The sequence below is a fragment of the Ciconia boyciana genome, chromosome 12 (genome assembly GCF_034638445.1).
Source record: "Ciconia boyciana chromosome 12, ASM3463844v1, whole genome shotgun sequence".
NCBI classification, from domain to species: domain Eukaryota; kingdom Metazoa; phylum Chordata; class Aves; order Ciconiiformes; family Ciconiidae; genus Ciconia; species Ciconia boyciana.
This window is the reverse complement of record NC_132945.1, coordinates 12,169,999-12,184,322: the sequence shown is the minus strand read 5'-3', so window position 1 is coordinate 12,184,322 and position 14,324 is coordinate 12,169,999. Positions and strand designations below refer to the sequence as shown.

The 14,324-nt window shown below is 42.3% G+C and overlaps 1 protein-coding gene across 3 annotated transcripts; it reads left to right on the top strand.

Annotated features, from left to right (window-relative positions):
- Window positions 1–45: 45 nt before the first annotated feature.
- DNAAF6 (dynein axonemal assembly factor 6) lies at window positions 46–10,500 on the top strand. Of its 3 annotated transcripts, none has more exons than XM_072876781.1 (7): window positions 46–145; window positions 927–1,038; window positions 2,771–2,834; window positions 4,315–4,420; window positions 6,279–6,375; window positions 7,160–7,245; window positions 9,676–10,500. In XM_072876781.1, exons 2-7 carry the CDS (start codon window positions 946–948, stop codon window positions 9,803–9,805), a joined length of 576 nt encoding a protein of 191 aa, XP_072732882.1. In that variant the 5' UTR covers window positions 46–145; window positions 927–945; the 3' UTR covers window positions 9,806–10,500. The 3 variants fall into 3 exon arrangements, with proteins under 3 accessions (XP_072732882.1, XP_072732879.1, XP_072732880.1); XM_072876778.1 differs by lacking the exon at window positions 46–145 and adding an exon at window positions 179–381 and having other exon boundaries at window positions 9,676–10,499; XM_072876779.1 differs by lacking the exon at window positions 46–145 and adding an exon at window positions 411–774.
- The last annotated feature ends 3,824 nt before the right edge of the window (window positions 10,501–14,324 follow it).

The window sequence follows — 14,324 nt, the reverse complement described above, 5'->3', positions numbered from 1 at the left end:
CGGCCACCCCGCCGCACGGCGCCGCACCACCCACAGCCACCAGGCGCCGCGCGCACGGATGACGCACGCTACGGCCACTCTGCACCCGCCCCTCTCCCCCACCTCCCAACCACCGGCCGGGGCTTCCCGCCCTCAACAGCTATTGGTTAGTCCCGCCGCCGCTCGTGGGCGGCCCGGTCGGATTGGCTCGCGAGGCTACAAGAGGCGAGGAGGGGCAGCGGCGCCCCGTCGCTGTGGTGACGGGGGGCGCGGCCGGTGTCGGCTGTAGGCCGTGCGGCGGCACCGGGGCGCTTGGGCGGGCCGGAGCGGCTGCTGGCTGCCGCTGGAGACCCGGCCGCCCCGGGCCGGGCCGGGCCGCTGTGCCGGGCCGGGCCGCGCCTGGTGCGTCTGTGGGAGGGGGAGCTGCCATGCTGCCCGCACCGCGGGGTCGGCAGCCGCTGTCCAGCCTGAGAGCAAAGCGCGGCCGTCGTGGGGGCGCGTTTCCCTGGCGCTGTGTTTCCGTTCGCCCTTAGCTTGGGCCTGGGGCTGGGGCTGTCCTAAGCCTGCTTGGAGCAAGGCAGGTCGGCAGAGAACCTGCGTCAAGGCCTCTGCCTGGCCCCTCAGTGCCAGCCCTGATCCAAGGCGTCTTGCTGCCCTCACCTAGGCTGTAGTAGCTGCAAATTCATGTTGACATGGGGTCTACTAGAGCTAATAGTCACGCTAAGGCTTGAGCTGTGATTGCAACTAATGCCTGTGGAGCAAAAGACTGTATAAATCTGCACATAGAGAGGAAAGGTTGATTATGTTCCTTTATATATGTTTTGACTGTACACATGCGAGAGCTTGGCTAAACTTTGTCCTTCCAGAATACACAGCAGGAAAATTGTGCTTTACACATAGTACAGAACACATTCTTTCTTCATCTGTCATTTGTTTTTTCTGCATAGGTGACCAGTGGGTATTGATATGGATAGTGTTTCCTCAGGCTCTGCTCTGCAGTTCCTTGCCAAACTGCTTCATGATGCTCAAGAAGATGATGATGATGATGATGAATGTGTGGTGAGTCTTTCATAAGAAATGCTGTTTCTTTTACATGTTGTACCATAGCCTAACCTTGTTAACTGAGGAGAAGCAAATCTCTCTTTTCCCAGAGTGAGTAAAAAGAGAATGAAAAACTTAGAACGTTTTGGACTGACTGAAACAGCTAGAAGATAATTTTAGGGTAACAAGAGCTTGTTACCCTAAAAGTACCCTAAGAGAGTAAGGAAGATGCCCCAGGAAAACAAGGAGAGATTGTGACCACAAAATGGGAAGGAGATTTAATTTTTCAGCCTGGAGGAAATGCGAACATGTAGTTGGAAGAGCTTTACATACTTTACATGTCTCCCTACTTTTCTCTGAAGTCTGCCAGAGATGAAGGCAATTACAGCTAAATACTTCATATGAAGGGGAAAAAGTTGCTGCTCAACTTCTGAGTAAAGACTATAATATCTAGAGGCAACTGAGTGTACTAATTCTGCGTGTCAGGCATTGAAGAACTATAGAGATAATTGATCACTAAAGTACAATAGATATGTTGGTGATTGTAGAACAGGGAAGGGTGAGTAATCATTCGAAGGTGAATGATCTGAATGATTAATGAGAGAAATATCTTTCCCTTCTTCTATATCAATTCATCTCAGGACTAGATGAAAATCACAGCTTTTGGAAAATGTACATTGTTCCTGCAATATGCAACTGCTGCTTTTATCTAGGCGCGCATGTGTGCTGGGGAGCAATATCCCAGGAGGGCCACAGGTGCCAACAATCACAATGTAGAAGGCCTCTGTGATGGCTCAAAACTTTGCCAAGTCTCTTAGGATTTTGAGCAAGTCACGTTATGACATGGATAACAAAAATGGCAAATGACTCAGTGTTCCTGCAAATCACTCCTCAACAAAGAGCCAGCTGGGTGACCCAGCAGTTGTGCACTAGTAGCGGCAATGGTAGTAATATTTGGGATAAAAGGGGTGCATATCCCTTGAAATTTCCTTTCAGTAGGTGGTAGATGTGGTCCTTCACACTCTAACTACCCTTCAGCTGTTTAATGCCTGCCTTTTAAAACTAGTGTTATTGCTGTACGTCTTTGCAGTAAACATCCTGATTTTAAAAGAATTTGTTTACATCTTATTAATAAAATGAATGACACTTCAGAGACAGAAATGGAAAATTGCCACAAGGGAAGTCAATTAAGTCTGAGTCAATCTGGGTAAATTGAAATCTTTATTTTGATTTAATTTAATGTTCTGTGCATATGAGGCACTTTTATCAAGCCAGGGAATCTTCATATATATAGAAATTCCTCACATTGGCCTATTAGCACTAAATTGATTCATAATTAGAGGAAAATGTTGTTGCCTCATATGATCTCTACTGTCAAAAGGAATCCAAATGCTGTGATGGCGTTTTCACATAGCACCCTTGGTTTCCTGCAATATTTTCATGGCAGGCAAAGCATGGAAATTTTGCCAAAATGCCATGGAAACTAATACTCAAAAAGCACGTCTGTCTGTAGTACTGTGCTTCTGAGAGTCCTGTTTAAACCCAGTGTGTCAAGGTCACTTTCTGCTGGGTGAGAGTGAAGAAGAGAGAATGTTCAGTGGTTTGGTCATGAAATTGTGGAATAATATTTTTTTTATTCTACCAGGGACTTGTTTGACCTCAGATAACATTTTATATTTATTGACATTATTGTTGTTACTGAGCTGGGCTCTATGAAAATTAATTGAAGTTCCATTTGCCTTTTTTGCAGCCACACTGTTCTGTTAGCACCATGACACCTGGTAGTATTGGACCAGTAAAGAAAGAGACCACTGGTAAGGAGGAGTGTTTGTATGTTTTAGCATTCAGTCCCATATTAGCAGACTATAACAGCTGCAGTAAGTTATCACTGATGGGGTTTGCTTCAATAAGAGAGTGGTCACTGACCTTTGAGATGGAAATAGCATTACATTTTTACAATTACACTGTAAAATTCTTCTTTTCCTGAAAGCTTAACTGCAAAATATACAAAGAGAAACAGAAAGGGTAACTCCAGAGCACAGCAGCCTCAAGAGGCAATGATAAACAGAGTACAGAGCACAGCCTGGTCATGGGCTGAGGGGAATCATAACTGAGTAGCAAAAGGCTCCATATAAGTACTCTCACAGAATTGTTAATGCTCATTTAGAGCAAACAAGGAGGATGGACTTCTAAGTACTCAACTGAAAGTATCTTCATGGAGTAAACTGCGTGGAACTGAGCCTATGCCTATGAGGAGGAAGAGCTATGAAGTGTACTGTGAAATGCAGTCATACTATATTCCCCCCAGAAAGTTTCACAACGCTATTTAGACCACACATGGGAAAAAATAGAAGCTTTGTTCAGTGCTGCCCTCAACAGACCAAGACACGATTTTCAGTTATTCTCCTTCCTACACCTAGTTCTTTGCCTGGAAACCCTGGACAATGACGTGCTTTACGTAACTCCAGGTGTTCTGGCATCATATAGAAAGGCAGACTCTCAGACAATGAAAACAAATATGTTGAGGGTTCCTAAATTTTTGTCAACACCTTGGATTGTACTCAGGAAAGAAAGGAAGACAAGTTTAGTCTTGGCAAAGTTAATGTAAAGTTCTTCCTGGAGCTAATACTGTCACATTATTGGGCAGCTTAGTTATGAGCCATAAGAAAGGTCAGCAAGGACCAGGATGAGTGTAGCAGGAAAGGAACTGTGGCAAATAGAGTATTTTTGCTTGGGATTCCAACAATAACCAGAGATTCTACTATAAAAACCTTCCAGTGCAGATTTACCAGCTTACTAGAAAATATATTTTTCCATGTAGGACAGGCATAAACCACAGTATTCTGCCCCTGAACTTTCATGTGTCTTCAGTACCTTATCTGGGCTGTGCTCAATAATTAATGGGAAGAACTGGATTTCTATGTGAGGAGGAGGTCCTTTTGTAAATTACTTTGCTCACTTAAAAATCTCATGTCAGGGGGCTTGGGGAAGAGAAATATTTCATACTTCAACACTTTACCCATTTTGAAGTGCTAGATATTTTATGTCTGAAAGGAGGATTTTTCTTGACATAGAGGTTGGCTAAAGGAGGTTTAAGGGAAAGGAAGAGAAAACATCCTTCCCCTGCAAATTCTCATTCATAAGATACTGAGGTGAAGGAGCCTGTAATCATTAACTAGAATGCTTTTAATACAAAGATTTTTCTAAAGCCTAGAAAAATCTAAGTTTTCAGCAAACCTAGAGGAATAGAGGCATTCCAAAATATGACAGTGTGATTTTTCTTGTCACTTACAGGTACTTTTCAAGTGAAATCTGAAAACAGGAAAACTATTTGGAATACAGAGGAGGTCCCAGAAGGATCTGAATTTGATGATACCTGGGACCCTAGAGAACAGCCAGAGTAAGTGAGCTGAGACTGCCTGCATGGGCTTTAGATAGCATTAATGGAAATGTGAGTTAAACAGCATCTACTGCATTTGAGTGAAACAGCCATCTGAAAAGCTTGTGTCATGGAAGGAGAAAGGAAGGATATCAGTGTTGCATCTAAAGCAACACATGAGGAGTGATTTTAACCTCTCCCTTGGAAATCTTCTGATCTCATAACAGAAATGTAGAGTTGTTTTTTCCCATCATAAGATTACTTGCAGTGTCAGATACTTGTATAAAGTGAGATTAGGAGGGGAAGTAGGCCAGCAAAACAATTTACTAGCCATTTGTGTGAAATACCTGTCTTTTCCCACTGCAGCTGGGATGCATTCATTTTTCATACTCATAAATTCATAAAGTATTCCAACTTATATTTGCATTTCAAAGAATTAAGCTCTTTAGAGACAAGTAGTATTACAGGAAGGAAGGCTATATGCAGGCAGTTTTGAACTTTTAAATCTTGTCATTCAGTCTTAGTCTGTCAAGGGACAGCCTAAAACCAGTCTTTTCCCTTGCTCATAGAAAAACAATAACAAAAATGTTCTTGAAATAGATACAGTCAGGCATATTAGTTGTAGTTCGTAGAGGTCAGAAAGCCTTCAGGGTGAATCCGCAAAGCACCCTTTGCATTTCTCATCATTGTGCTCTGATGCCAAATCCTGGAGCGCTAAATGCTGGAGCAGACGGACTGAAGCCCATGAAGCTGCATATTGTACACTAGTTTGTAACCCAGAATCCTCATTTTTCTCTGCGTGTAAGTCATGCCATTAGGTGTTCAATTTCCTGATCTAAGCATGGGACTGAAACCCACCTGAACTTAGAATCAGCATTTCTGAAAATGATTTGGCATTCACCTATAGATTCACATACAGTTGTTCTTGAAACCATCACCTGTGAGGTACAGAACATGCTCTCTTTGTATTGTGGGCACAACAGAAGCTTTTCTTATGCCATTTTTTGACCCTTCCCCTCCATGCTGTGTAAAATGCACTGTTTCTCTAGCCTCAAGCAATTATGACCTGAGTTGCACAGATGAAAAGAGAGTATGAGTCTTTGTAACAGTTCATCAAATTGAATCAAGGAAAATGGCCCAAAAGGAAAACAGATGGCTAGAGAGGTGCATCCAGAGCTATTAGACAGATTTCTCATTGACTTAGGAATTATTACATATGCATATGAACACTGGAGATGTGAAAAAGACTTCCCATAATACTCTTTCCAACAGCTTAGAGAAGTCACCCATTCCACTTATTTTGCTCAATTTAGTAGGAGTAATGTATGTTCTAAATGCAATCTTTAGTTTGAATTTCCTCATTCATTAAGTATCAAGAGCAAGGGAGTACGTGATTCTACACTTTGTAGATGTGGAGGGGTAGAAAATAAATGTTGGGCGAATGCAAAAGAATTAAAATTTGACAAAAGAGTGTTATGCTCAGGCTGCAAGAATATGTTGAATGACAGAACAGAACACATGTAATTGCGACAGCATCCTTTTCAAATCTCTTTCCCAAGAGTTTGTGGTGCTTGACTAGTTGATAAGTATCGTATTCACTTAGGATGCGTTACCTGATCCTGCAAAGGCTGGTTAGTGAAGTAGAGGCAGCAAAGTGAGTGCCTTGGAAGGTGGAGTGAATGATCTTCACCTGTCTTCTAGCTAACTCAGTCATGGCTCTGAACAGAAACCCAGTGCAGATGGGCTGAAGACTTGAAGGGAGACTGAAGAGGAGGAGAGACAATGTGATGAGAATATTTACGGTCCTCTGAGAAATACGATCTCCTTTAGTCTCCTGTCCCTTCTCCAGTATTATTAGGCAACTACTTCTCTTTCTCAGGTATCAGATTTTATTCAAACAGTGTGTGGGAACAGAGGACGTCTTCTTTGGGATGAGCAGGAAAGACCCCTCCACAGCCTGCTGTGAAGATATGGTGGTGAGCTGAACCTGTATCTCCCATCCCTTCTTTGTGCTCTTTCTCTGCTCTTTTCAATCTTGCCATCTTCTTGAGGGACAGAATGTAAACACCAAGCTGTATTGCTGCCTTTGGCCTCCTGTAGGATTTTAGTGTAGTTCTTCAAGCATTTGTAGATTATATTTACACTTACTAACCTGAGGAACTCATGTGTGTCTCCTCAAGGACCTAATGTACTCAAGAGAATCTGTGTAAATACATATGCCACATACAGACTTGAGGGAAATAAAAAGTAGCTCTAAGATGAAGTTTCATCTTGGACACAATTTTGGAGGGGAGGGGGGCTGGGAAGGAGATGTTTTTAATCTGCCTGCATTTATTACAAGGTATGCGAGTTAGCAGAATGCTACAATACTGACAATCTTTAAAGGTATTAGATCCTGTCCCATTATTATATGATCAAAGACCTCCCTGCTTTCTGAACTTCAGGACAGGTAGAACTGCTGTGCAATTTTTCTTGAAGCAAGCTGTCCTTGGAATACACAAAGCCAGGGGGTTTTACTGGATGTAGAATACCTGTCAAGTATATTATCAGCTCAGGATTTTGAAGAAAATAGGATATATGAATACACATCACTAAGCTATTGAAAGCAATGATTATCACTGTCATATTTTCTCTGATACAAATTACCCACTCAGAATGTTGCTCTTTGACACTAAATCAAAATATTCATGAAAATGAGATCTTTTATGGCTTGTAGGGCTACATATCTAATCACAGCTTTACCTCTGCCTATCATTTCAGATTAAAATCAAGCTGCCAGAGACAAAGTACTCAGACATCACATTAGATATCCAGGACAGGGTTCTTGACCTTCGAACTACCAAAAAGTAAGTGAAACACAATTGATAGAAGTACAGTTAATATCTTGTTTGAAAGGAGGTTTAACCAAGCCTTCAACTGAATGCTGTGTGGAAAGCAAACCTAAACATGAAGATTGGATTATTAATTGCACATGAGAAATAGGTATAGACAAAAACAACCATAGTCCATCCATAGGTGTATAGTGTGCTAGCTTTGAATCTGTGATACTGTTCTAGCAAAAATAGCTTTAAGACAGATTTTGGCTACTTAAATAGCAAGGCTTCAAGGGCCCAAAATGTCTGGCAAAAAACTGCCAGACATTTTGTACATGGTCTTGAAGGACTTCTGGGGAGTTTGCTTTCTAAATACTAACTTGTACAAATATATAACTGAAGATGGTCAAAAATGTGCAGATACATTTTCAGAAGTTGAAAGCCAAATTGTGGACATATCCAGGCGTGGATGAAGAGATGGAAACATTACAGGGTTTCCCTAAAGAGATTTCCTTTGAGTTCTTTTTTTATAGGGCTATTTCAAACCTACAAAGATAATAAACTGATTGATATACTCTCAGACTTCTCAGTCTTCCTCCATATTTCCCTCAGTGTGCAATTGCCCTGCCTGAGATTTCCAAATAATGCCTATGTCTGTTTTGCTTTAAGTCCTTCTTCACAATAGAGTGCTTTCATAAGAAAGCTTAATCCTCTCTGGGCTGACTTGCTGCATTGAATGGGATGTGGGAAGATTCATATACAAATAGCTTCCTGCAAATAAATTCAAGGTGCAGGCCATGGATTAAGGCCTAAATAAGTTCTGTCCCTAGTGGACTGACTATAGAAAAGCCACCTTTCTCACAGACAAAACCAGGCCGAGTCGGTTACCCCCTGCTTGGATTTAACCCAAAGATGCAACAGGAGTGGAAGAGTGTTTGGAAGTGCTAGCTCTGAAACTGGAAAATCAGGAGGAATAATTGTTCAGCTAATGACTTGCGGAACCTATAGGTAGTAAAAGAGGTAGCTTAATGCAATACTGCAGATGTAGGAAATCCTCAGCATCCTTTTTCTTTTGCAATTCTATCTTTTTGGTGACTCATATCTGCCGTTATCTTCTTAGCATCCAGCTGTCTCTAGTCACAAGCCTAGCAAATAAAAAGTTTGCCGTAAATGTAATGGTTGCTTGGGTACAGCCTGAGCCAGTGCTGCTTTCACAAATATAAGTGCAAGTCTTCTCAGTATGAAAGAAACAAACAAGATTTCAAGTTCTACATACCAAAAAACACTGTACTCTCACAGATGTGTAGGAGGGCTCAAAGGAACTGTTTTCAACTCTGTAGACCTGGGGCTGATTCTAAGCCAAGCTGATTTTAAGGACTTCTCCAAATTCTAGCAAATGGTTGCCTTCAGTAGGTGGGGTGCAAAGGTGTTTTGACTGTACCTCTTTCAGCCATGGCTCCTATAAGACAGCTGAAAAGGCCTGAAAAAGAATCAGCATGACTTAAACCCCAGATTAAACTAACCCCCATCCATGCTACCATGTTGTCTTGTGGGGCTTTGTAGAGTTTGGCTGGGCAGATCTCTTGATTCTAAAGTGTCCTTGATTCTGTTTGCACTGTCAGTAGAGTGGAGGTCCAAGACTGGCCCATCATTCATATTGTTAATATATAAGCCCGGGATAAGAGGGGAAAGAGTCCAGACTCTTCATGAGCAAATAAGTTTGTACTGTCATCAATGGGAAGAGTTGAATGGGTCCAGACTGAGACATCCTCATGAGGGTATAAACCAGAAGGCTTGTCAGCCATTCCAGGAAAAGCTGTATGTCTAACATAGTGAGGGACTGTGGAATAATTCCTGAGTCCAAGATCCAGCCTTTCTTTGTGTAGTATATGCCTGAGCCACAGGTAGGGGATCACTGAATTAATCTTCAATGTAGGTTAAAATGCCAGCAACTTCATAACTGTAAGTCTATTCTCATACCTGAACTGTGCTTTGGAGAGTAGACATAACCTTTGTGAAACTGGACTGGCCAGAGTCTCTAATCAGGCTGCACCACTTATTTCTTTTTACTAGAGAAGACAAACTCCTGAAGATATGTTCAGGCTTTAGGCATTATTCAGATTTTTACCACCAGGAAAGCATTATCAATGCAGCTCCTCCTTCCTCTGATTTAAAATGCAGCACTGTGCAAAAGCAAGAACAGTGGAGAGAGCCTACAATCCATCATTGGAAACTGTTGTCATAGCCACAGCCAAAAGAAAGGAATAGTGTTGGAAATATTTCAGGGCCTGTATAGCTGTGCAGCAGGTATTGCAGGAACCCCACAACCTGTCATGAGAACAAAATACACTGAAAGAACATTCCTTGGTATACTGATTGGCAAATTGCAAGAGTAACTTGCAATGCCATCTCAATTGCTCACTCAGTCTGAGACATTGAAATTCACTGTGTCCTCTTTTACAGGAAGCTGCTGCTGCACCTTCCCTACCGTGTAGACAGCAAGAATGGTAAAGCTCGTTTTCTCTCTGAAGAGGAGACCTTGGAAGTCACCTTGAGAGTATCAAGGAAGTTTGATTTCATAAATTTTATCTGATGGATAGAGGAATAGAGAAAGTTTGCAAAAAGTAATCTCTTAGTTTGAAGTCTTCTTGAAACCAAACCGGTCATGAAATAGTAGATTGTTTCCCTTGAACAGTCTGGGGGGGAATATCCCTGGAGGAATTGCATGAGTCAGGAGGAACATAGCACCCATAGGTTCTATAAGCTGAGGCTGTCCAGCTCTTGCGCTGCTCTGGTTAATGTTCTGCTTCCTTCAGTCTGATACAGGGTCTGTGAATCAGAAGATAAGAGATTACAATTCTATAAGCCAGAGGAAGTCTTTTTGTGGTTATGGCTGATAAGTAGCACAATGAGGCTCTGGCCAATGAGTCTGGTGCTTAGTTACTGTTGCAAGACTTGCAAATGGTAATATTCTTGCTTGGCCTCTAATGCTGGGACTGGGGCCAGTTCATAGTCTCCTCTTAGTTACTTCTTGATGAGAAGATCAAAGCTCTTCAGGGATCCATATCCACATCTGAGGCTCTTTTACACTGGCAGAACAAGGTAACCAACTATAGTTGGATTGTTGAACAGCTCAGCCCTTTTGAACAATTTTTGACAATGTATGGTTCAGTGTCGTCTATTCACCTGCTGTCCCTCCAGCTATTTTTCTGATCTTTCTTCATTAATAAAAGAGTGTGTTCTAATGAACAGTTCCAGTTACCTTTCACTCTGCCTTCTCTGTGTTATGTCCCGAGAGACTTCCTAAAAGTGAGATAAGAGCAACTTTGCATAACAAAGCATCCCTTAAAGGACTGAAATGAGGCAAAAGCTTTTCTTTGACCTTCAGGTCCAATCTAGAGCTACAGAGATGGGTAACCAAAATGTTTCTTTTGCTAGCTGCTGCGCAAATATATTCATTTAACATTGTTAATCATGCAGGAAACAAAGGTATTTGCTCAATGATCAAAGTGGAGAGGACAAGCAGGGCCTTGCATGTTGACGGACTTTAGGTACGCTTAACCAAAAGCTTGTAAGCACTTTGAAAACAAAATGGCTTGGGTCCTGCATTCTTCTGATGTAGAAGTAGAGGAAAATAATTGACCAGCTAGGTTGCAGGCAGTACCCATGCAGCTAAATTTGTGGCAGGCTGTAATGAGAAGATGAATTCTCCATGATGGATTGAAGACACTGACAGTGAGTTTCTAGGTATATTTTTTGTTTTGTCAGGAATTTTCAGAATTCACAGTATGTTTGTAATATGCTGCATTATAACTCTAGGACAAATTAAGCTGGTATCTGGACATTTCAACCACTTCCCTTAAAAGTGGACCCATTGCTTGGGTCAGAATAACACTACCCAACCTCTGCTTTAGTGTTAATGCATTGGAAAGCAGATACCTCAGTTATGATTTATCACAAGCTATCGAATATGCTAGTAACACCAAGGAGCTACTCCAATTTGTATTTGCTTAAGTTTCCATAAATTGCATTTGAATGTCTCTTATTCTTACTCTACAAAGTTGTGGTGGAGGGAAACAATGCAGATGTATGAAAAGGCTGAGATCATTCCTCCTGACTTAGTTTGTACTGCCTGTGGTTGCCAAGAAGTTACAGTAAGGCTGTTTCTTGGAAAAATGTTGTCTTTGTGGTCCCTAGACTATATGCTGCTTGATTTTTGCATTTCTTATACAGATTACAAGAAAAGTGGAAGATTGACCTGTAATTTATACACATGTGAAGATAACATTTGCCCAAATTAATTCAGTAAATCCATGGCAAAGCAGAGTATAACTCTGCTCTTCTGAGCCCTATTCCAGTGCTCTATCCACAAGGTAATGTTGCCTTTATAGTTGGCAGTATTAATTTACTAAGCCTTAAATCTTCAAGTTCTGCTTAATTTAATGTCAATGTTTGGTACCGAAAACAACAATGAGGCTCATTGTACCTCTCTCTGGTGTTTTAGTTTTGTATGGAAATGAGCATATCCCACACTGGTATCCATGTCCTATTTTCTCCCCAAATATTATTTAACCTAGGGGCTTTTTATCTGCATTCAAGAGACAAAAATCTGACATAAGTACTTTTTATAAGAAAGTTGGCTGCTGAATAGGAAAGGGAAGTACAAATTAATACTGCCTAAGGGGGATGTTCTAGTGTGATTTCTTGCACCTGCTGGCCAGTCACTCTGTACACCCATACTCTAGGCTACAGCAGGTCATCACCACTCCATGAGGGGAAGCTGGCAAGTTGGTGACATAGCAGGATAGGGAAGGTATTGCAGGGAAAGGGAGATATGCTGGCAGGGGCAAGCTGAAATCACAGTGTTAGGGTATATGAACAGAGGGGACAAACTCATATGAAGCCATATGCACATATGAAGCCAGGCTTCATATTTTCCACTGCGCAAAAGCATAAGCTCTACTGCTATTTTCAATAGACTAGGAACATTGGTCTGGGGGTGGGCAATTTGCTCTTCTGATTGGCTCCGTTGCCTGAATGCACCATCATGAGCCGGAGATCCTCTCACATTCTTACTTCCTCCCTATCAAGGAGAGAGAGGCTGCCCTAGGCAAAAGGTTGGGTGGTTTGGTTTTTTTTTCCATAGAGCATCCCAAGAGAAAACTGGTCAAAAGGACATGCAGGCTGCCAAGCTTCCCAGAAATCTGGGGGCTACTGCCAACTACAAGAGAGTTAACTTTTTTGCAAGGGCTTGAGGCAGTTTTGCTTTGCTGAACTAGCACTGGCAGGAATTCTTTTGAAGGGGATACAAAACCCCCTTTACCTCTGAACATCAAAGCTGTTGCCTAAGTACCACTCCAACACCTGCAGGCATCTTAATTAATCAAAATTATGAGCCCAGTTAAACAACCTAGCCATTAAGCCCCAGCCATTAAGCATCATCAAGCTTTATTTGGTTCCCTAAGAAACATCTTGATTAAATGTATTGCAGTTAAGTAGAGGGTACTGTAGCTGTGGAAATGAGATAGAGGCTGTTTACAGTAGTATCCCAATAAACTGCAGGTTGTCATCTCGCCTTGTTCATGCATTCTGTCCTCCAGTTGTGGTGGCAGAGCCACCATTCCCATTTTGACTTGTTCCTGCCTTCTGTCAGAACTATGGTGTTGTGTTAAAGTACACAGCCCAGCTTGCTCTGTGTGTTTCACCTCTTCATATTCCCCTTTGTCCACATACTGAGCTTCTGAGGCAAAGATATTTACCTCATTCTACAGCCTGAGAAAGAGAAAACCCAGAAGAGTTGCTCCATATAAACATCTGAGACAGAGGAACAACTTTTTTTTTTTTTCCCCCCCCTTAAATCTGCAGTCTAGCTTCTGGGCTGCTCTCATTCCCATCTTCCTCCAGGTCTGTTGTTGGTATCATCATATACCCCTTGTATTTGTTTTAAAAGGAAGATTACTTCATTTTTATGCTGTTCAGTTTAAAGTTTGTATCCAAAATTTCTATGTACTTCTTTCATTGTGTGAAACACTGCTTTATCAGTATCTGCTTCCCTCCAGATAAAGTTTATCTAAAATAACTAAGCTGTATCTATGTGTACAGAAAGATCTCTCCCCTACAGCCTACAGAGTAAGTAAGGAGACAAGACTGGTCTTGCTTCTGTCTTTCTCATCTAACCTTGGGCCTGGATGCTCAGTGCATGAGGCTGGACTCCTGTGGGCAAAACAGAGCTCTGCGGTGCACGCTGACACTCAGAGGAGTGCGAATACACAAAGGAAGCTCTTAGTGAAGTAACCTCTGTCCCCAAGGCCTCCCAGATTTTCTCATTCAGGTAGCAGGTGACTGCTTTTAGCAGTATCTACTCTGGATGTTTGGCAGTGTGGGCTACTGGATATACAGCAAAACAGACTGATGGGCAAGGGCATGCATCAATGCCGAGCCATGCAGGCAGCGCCTCAAACATGTCCACCAGGCTCACTGTGTGCTCACATATCCATTGCTTGTGCACCTCCTCATGCTGGAGCGGGTGCCTTTGAACCTGCTGGTGTTGGCAGATTTTTACCCTCTTCTCTGCAGCACCTGCAGCTTGGATTCATCCTTATTCTCTGGGATCCCCTTCAAGAGCTGCTGCCACAGACAGTCAGCCACTGTTGTCTGCCTATGGTCTTGGCTCCAGGGGAGGTGCCTGGAATCTGCTAGGGGTTGGGTTATTTCTTTCCTATAATCTTCACAAACAGGAGACAGTTTCTCTCTTTGTGTCTCTCTTCTCTCTCTTTGTCTTCTCCTTCAGGTAAATTTTACTTTCAGATTGTGATGCAGAACAGCCAGTCCCCATTTTTCCTTTTCCCTCCTGATTGTTTGTTCCATGCTTGTTTCAGGGGACTCTGATCTCTTCTCTCCTTTCCTAAGTGCTTTATCTCACTTTCCTCAGTTGTTCTCACATTAGGGTATTTCTCACCAGTCTCCTCACAGGTTGCAGTTGACATATCTGACCCTTGCTGGATGTGTCAAATGTTGAAGTGTGTGATTCATCTCCTGACACTCAGCTTAATGCCTGGTGAAGCACTTTGTTCTCCCTTACTATGCATCCTGTCTGTATGCATGGGAAGGGG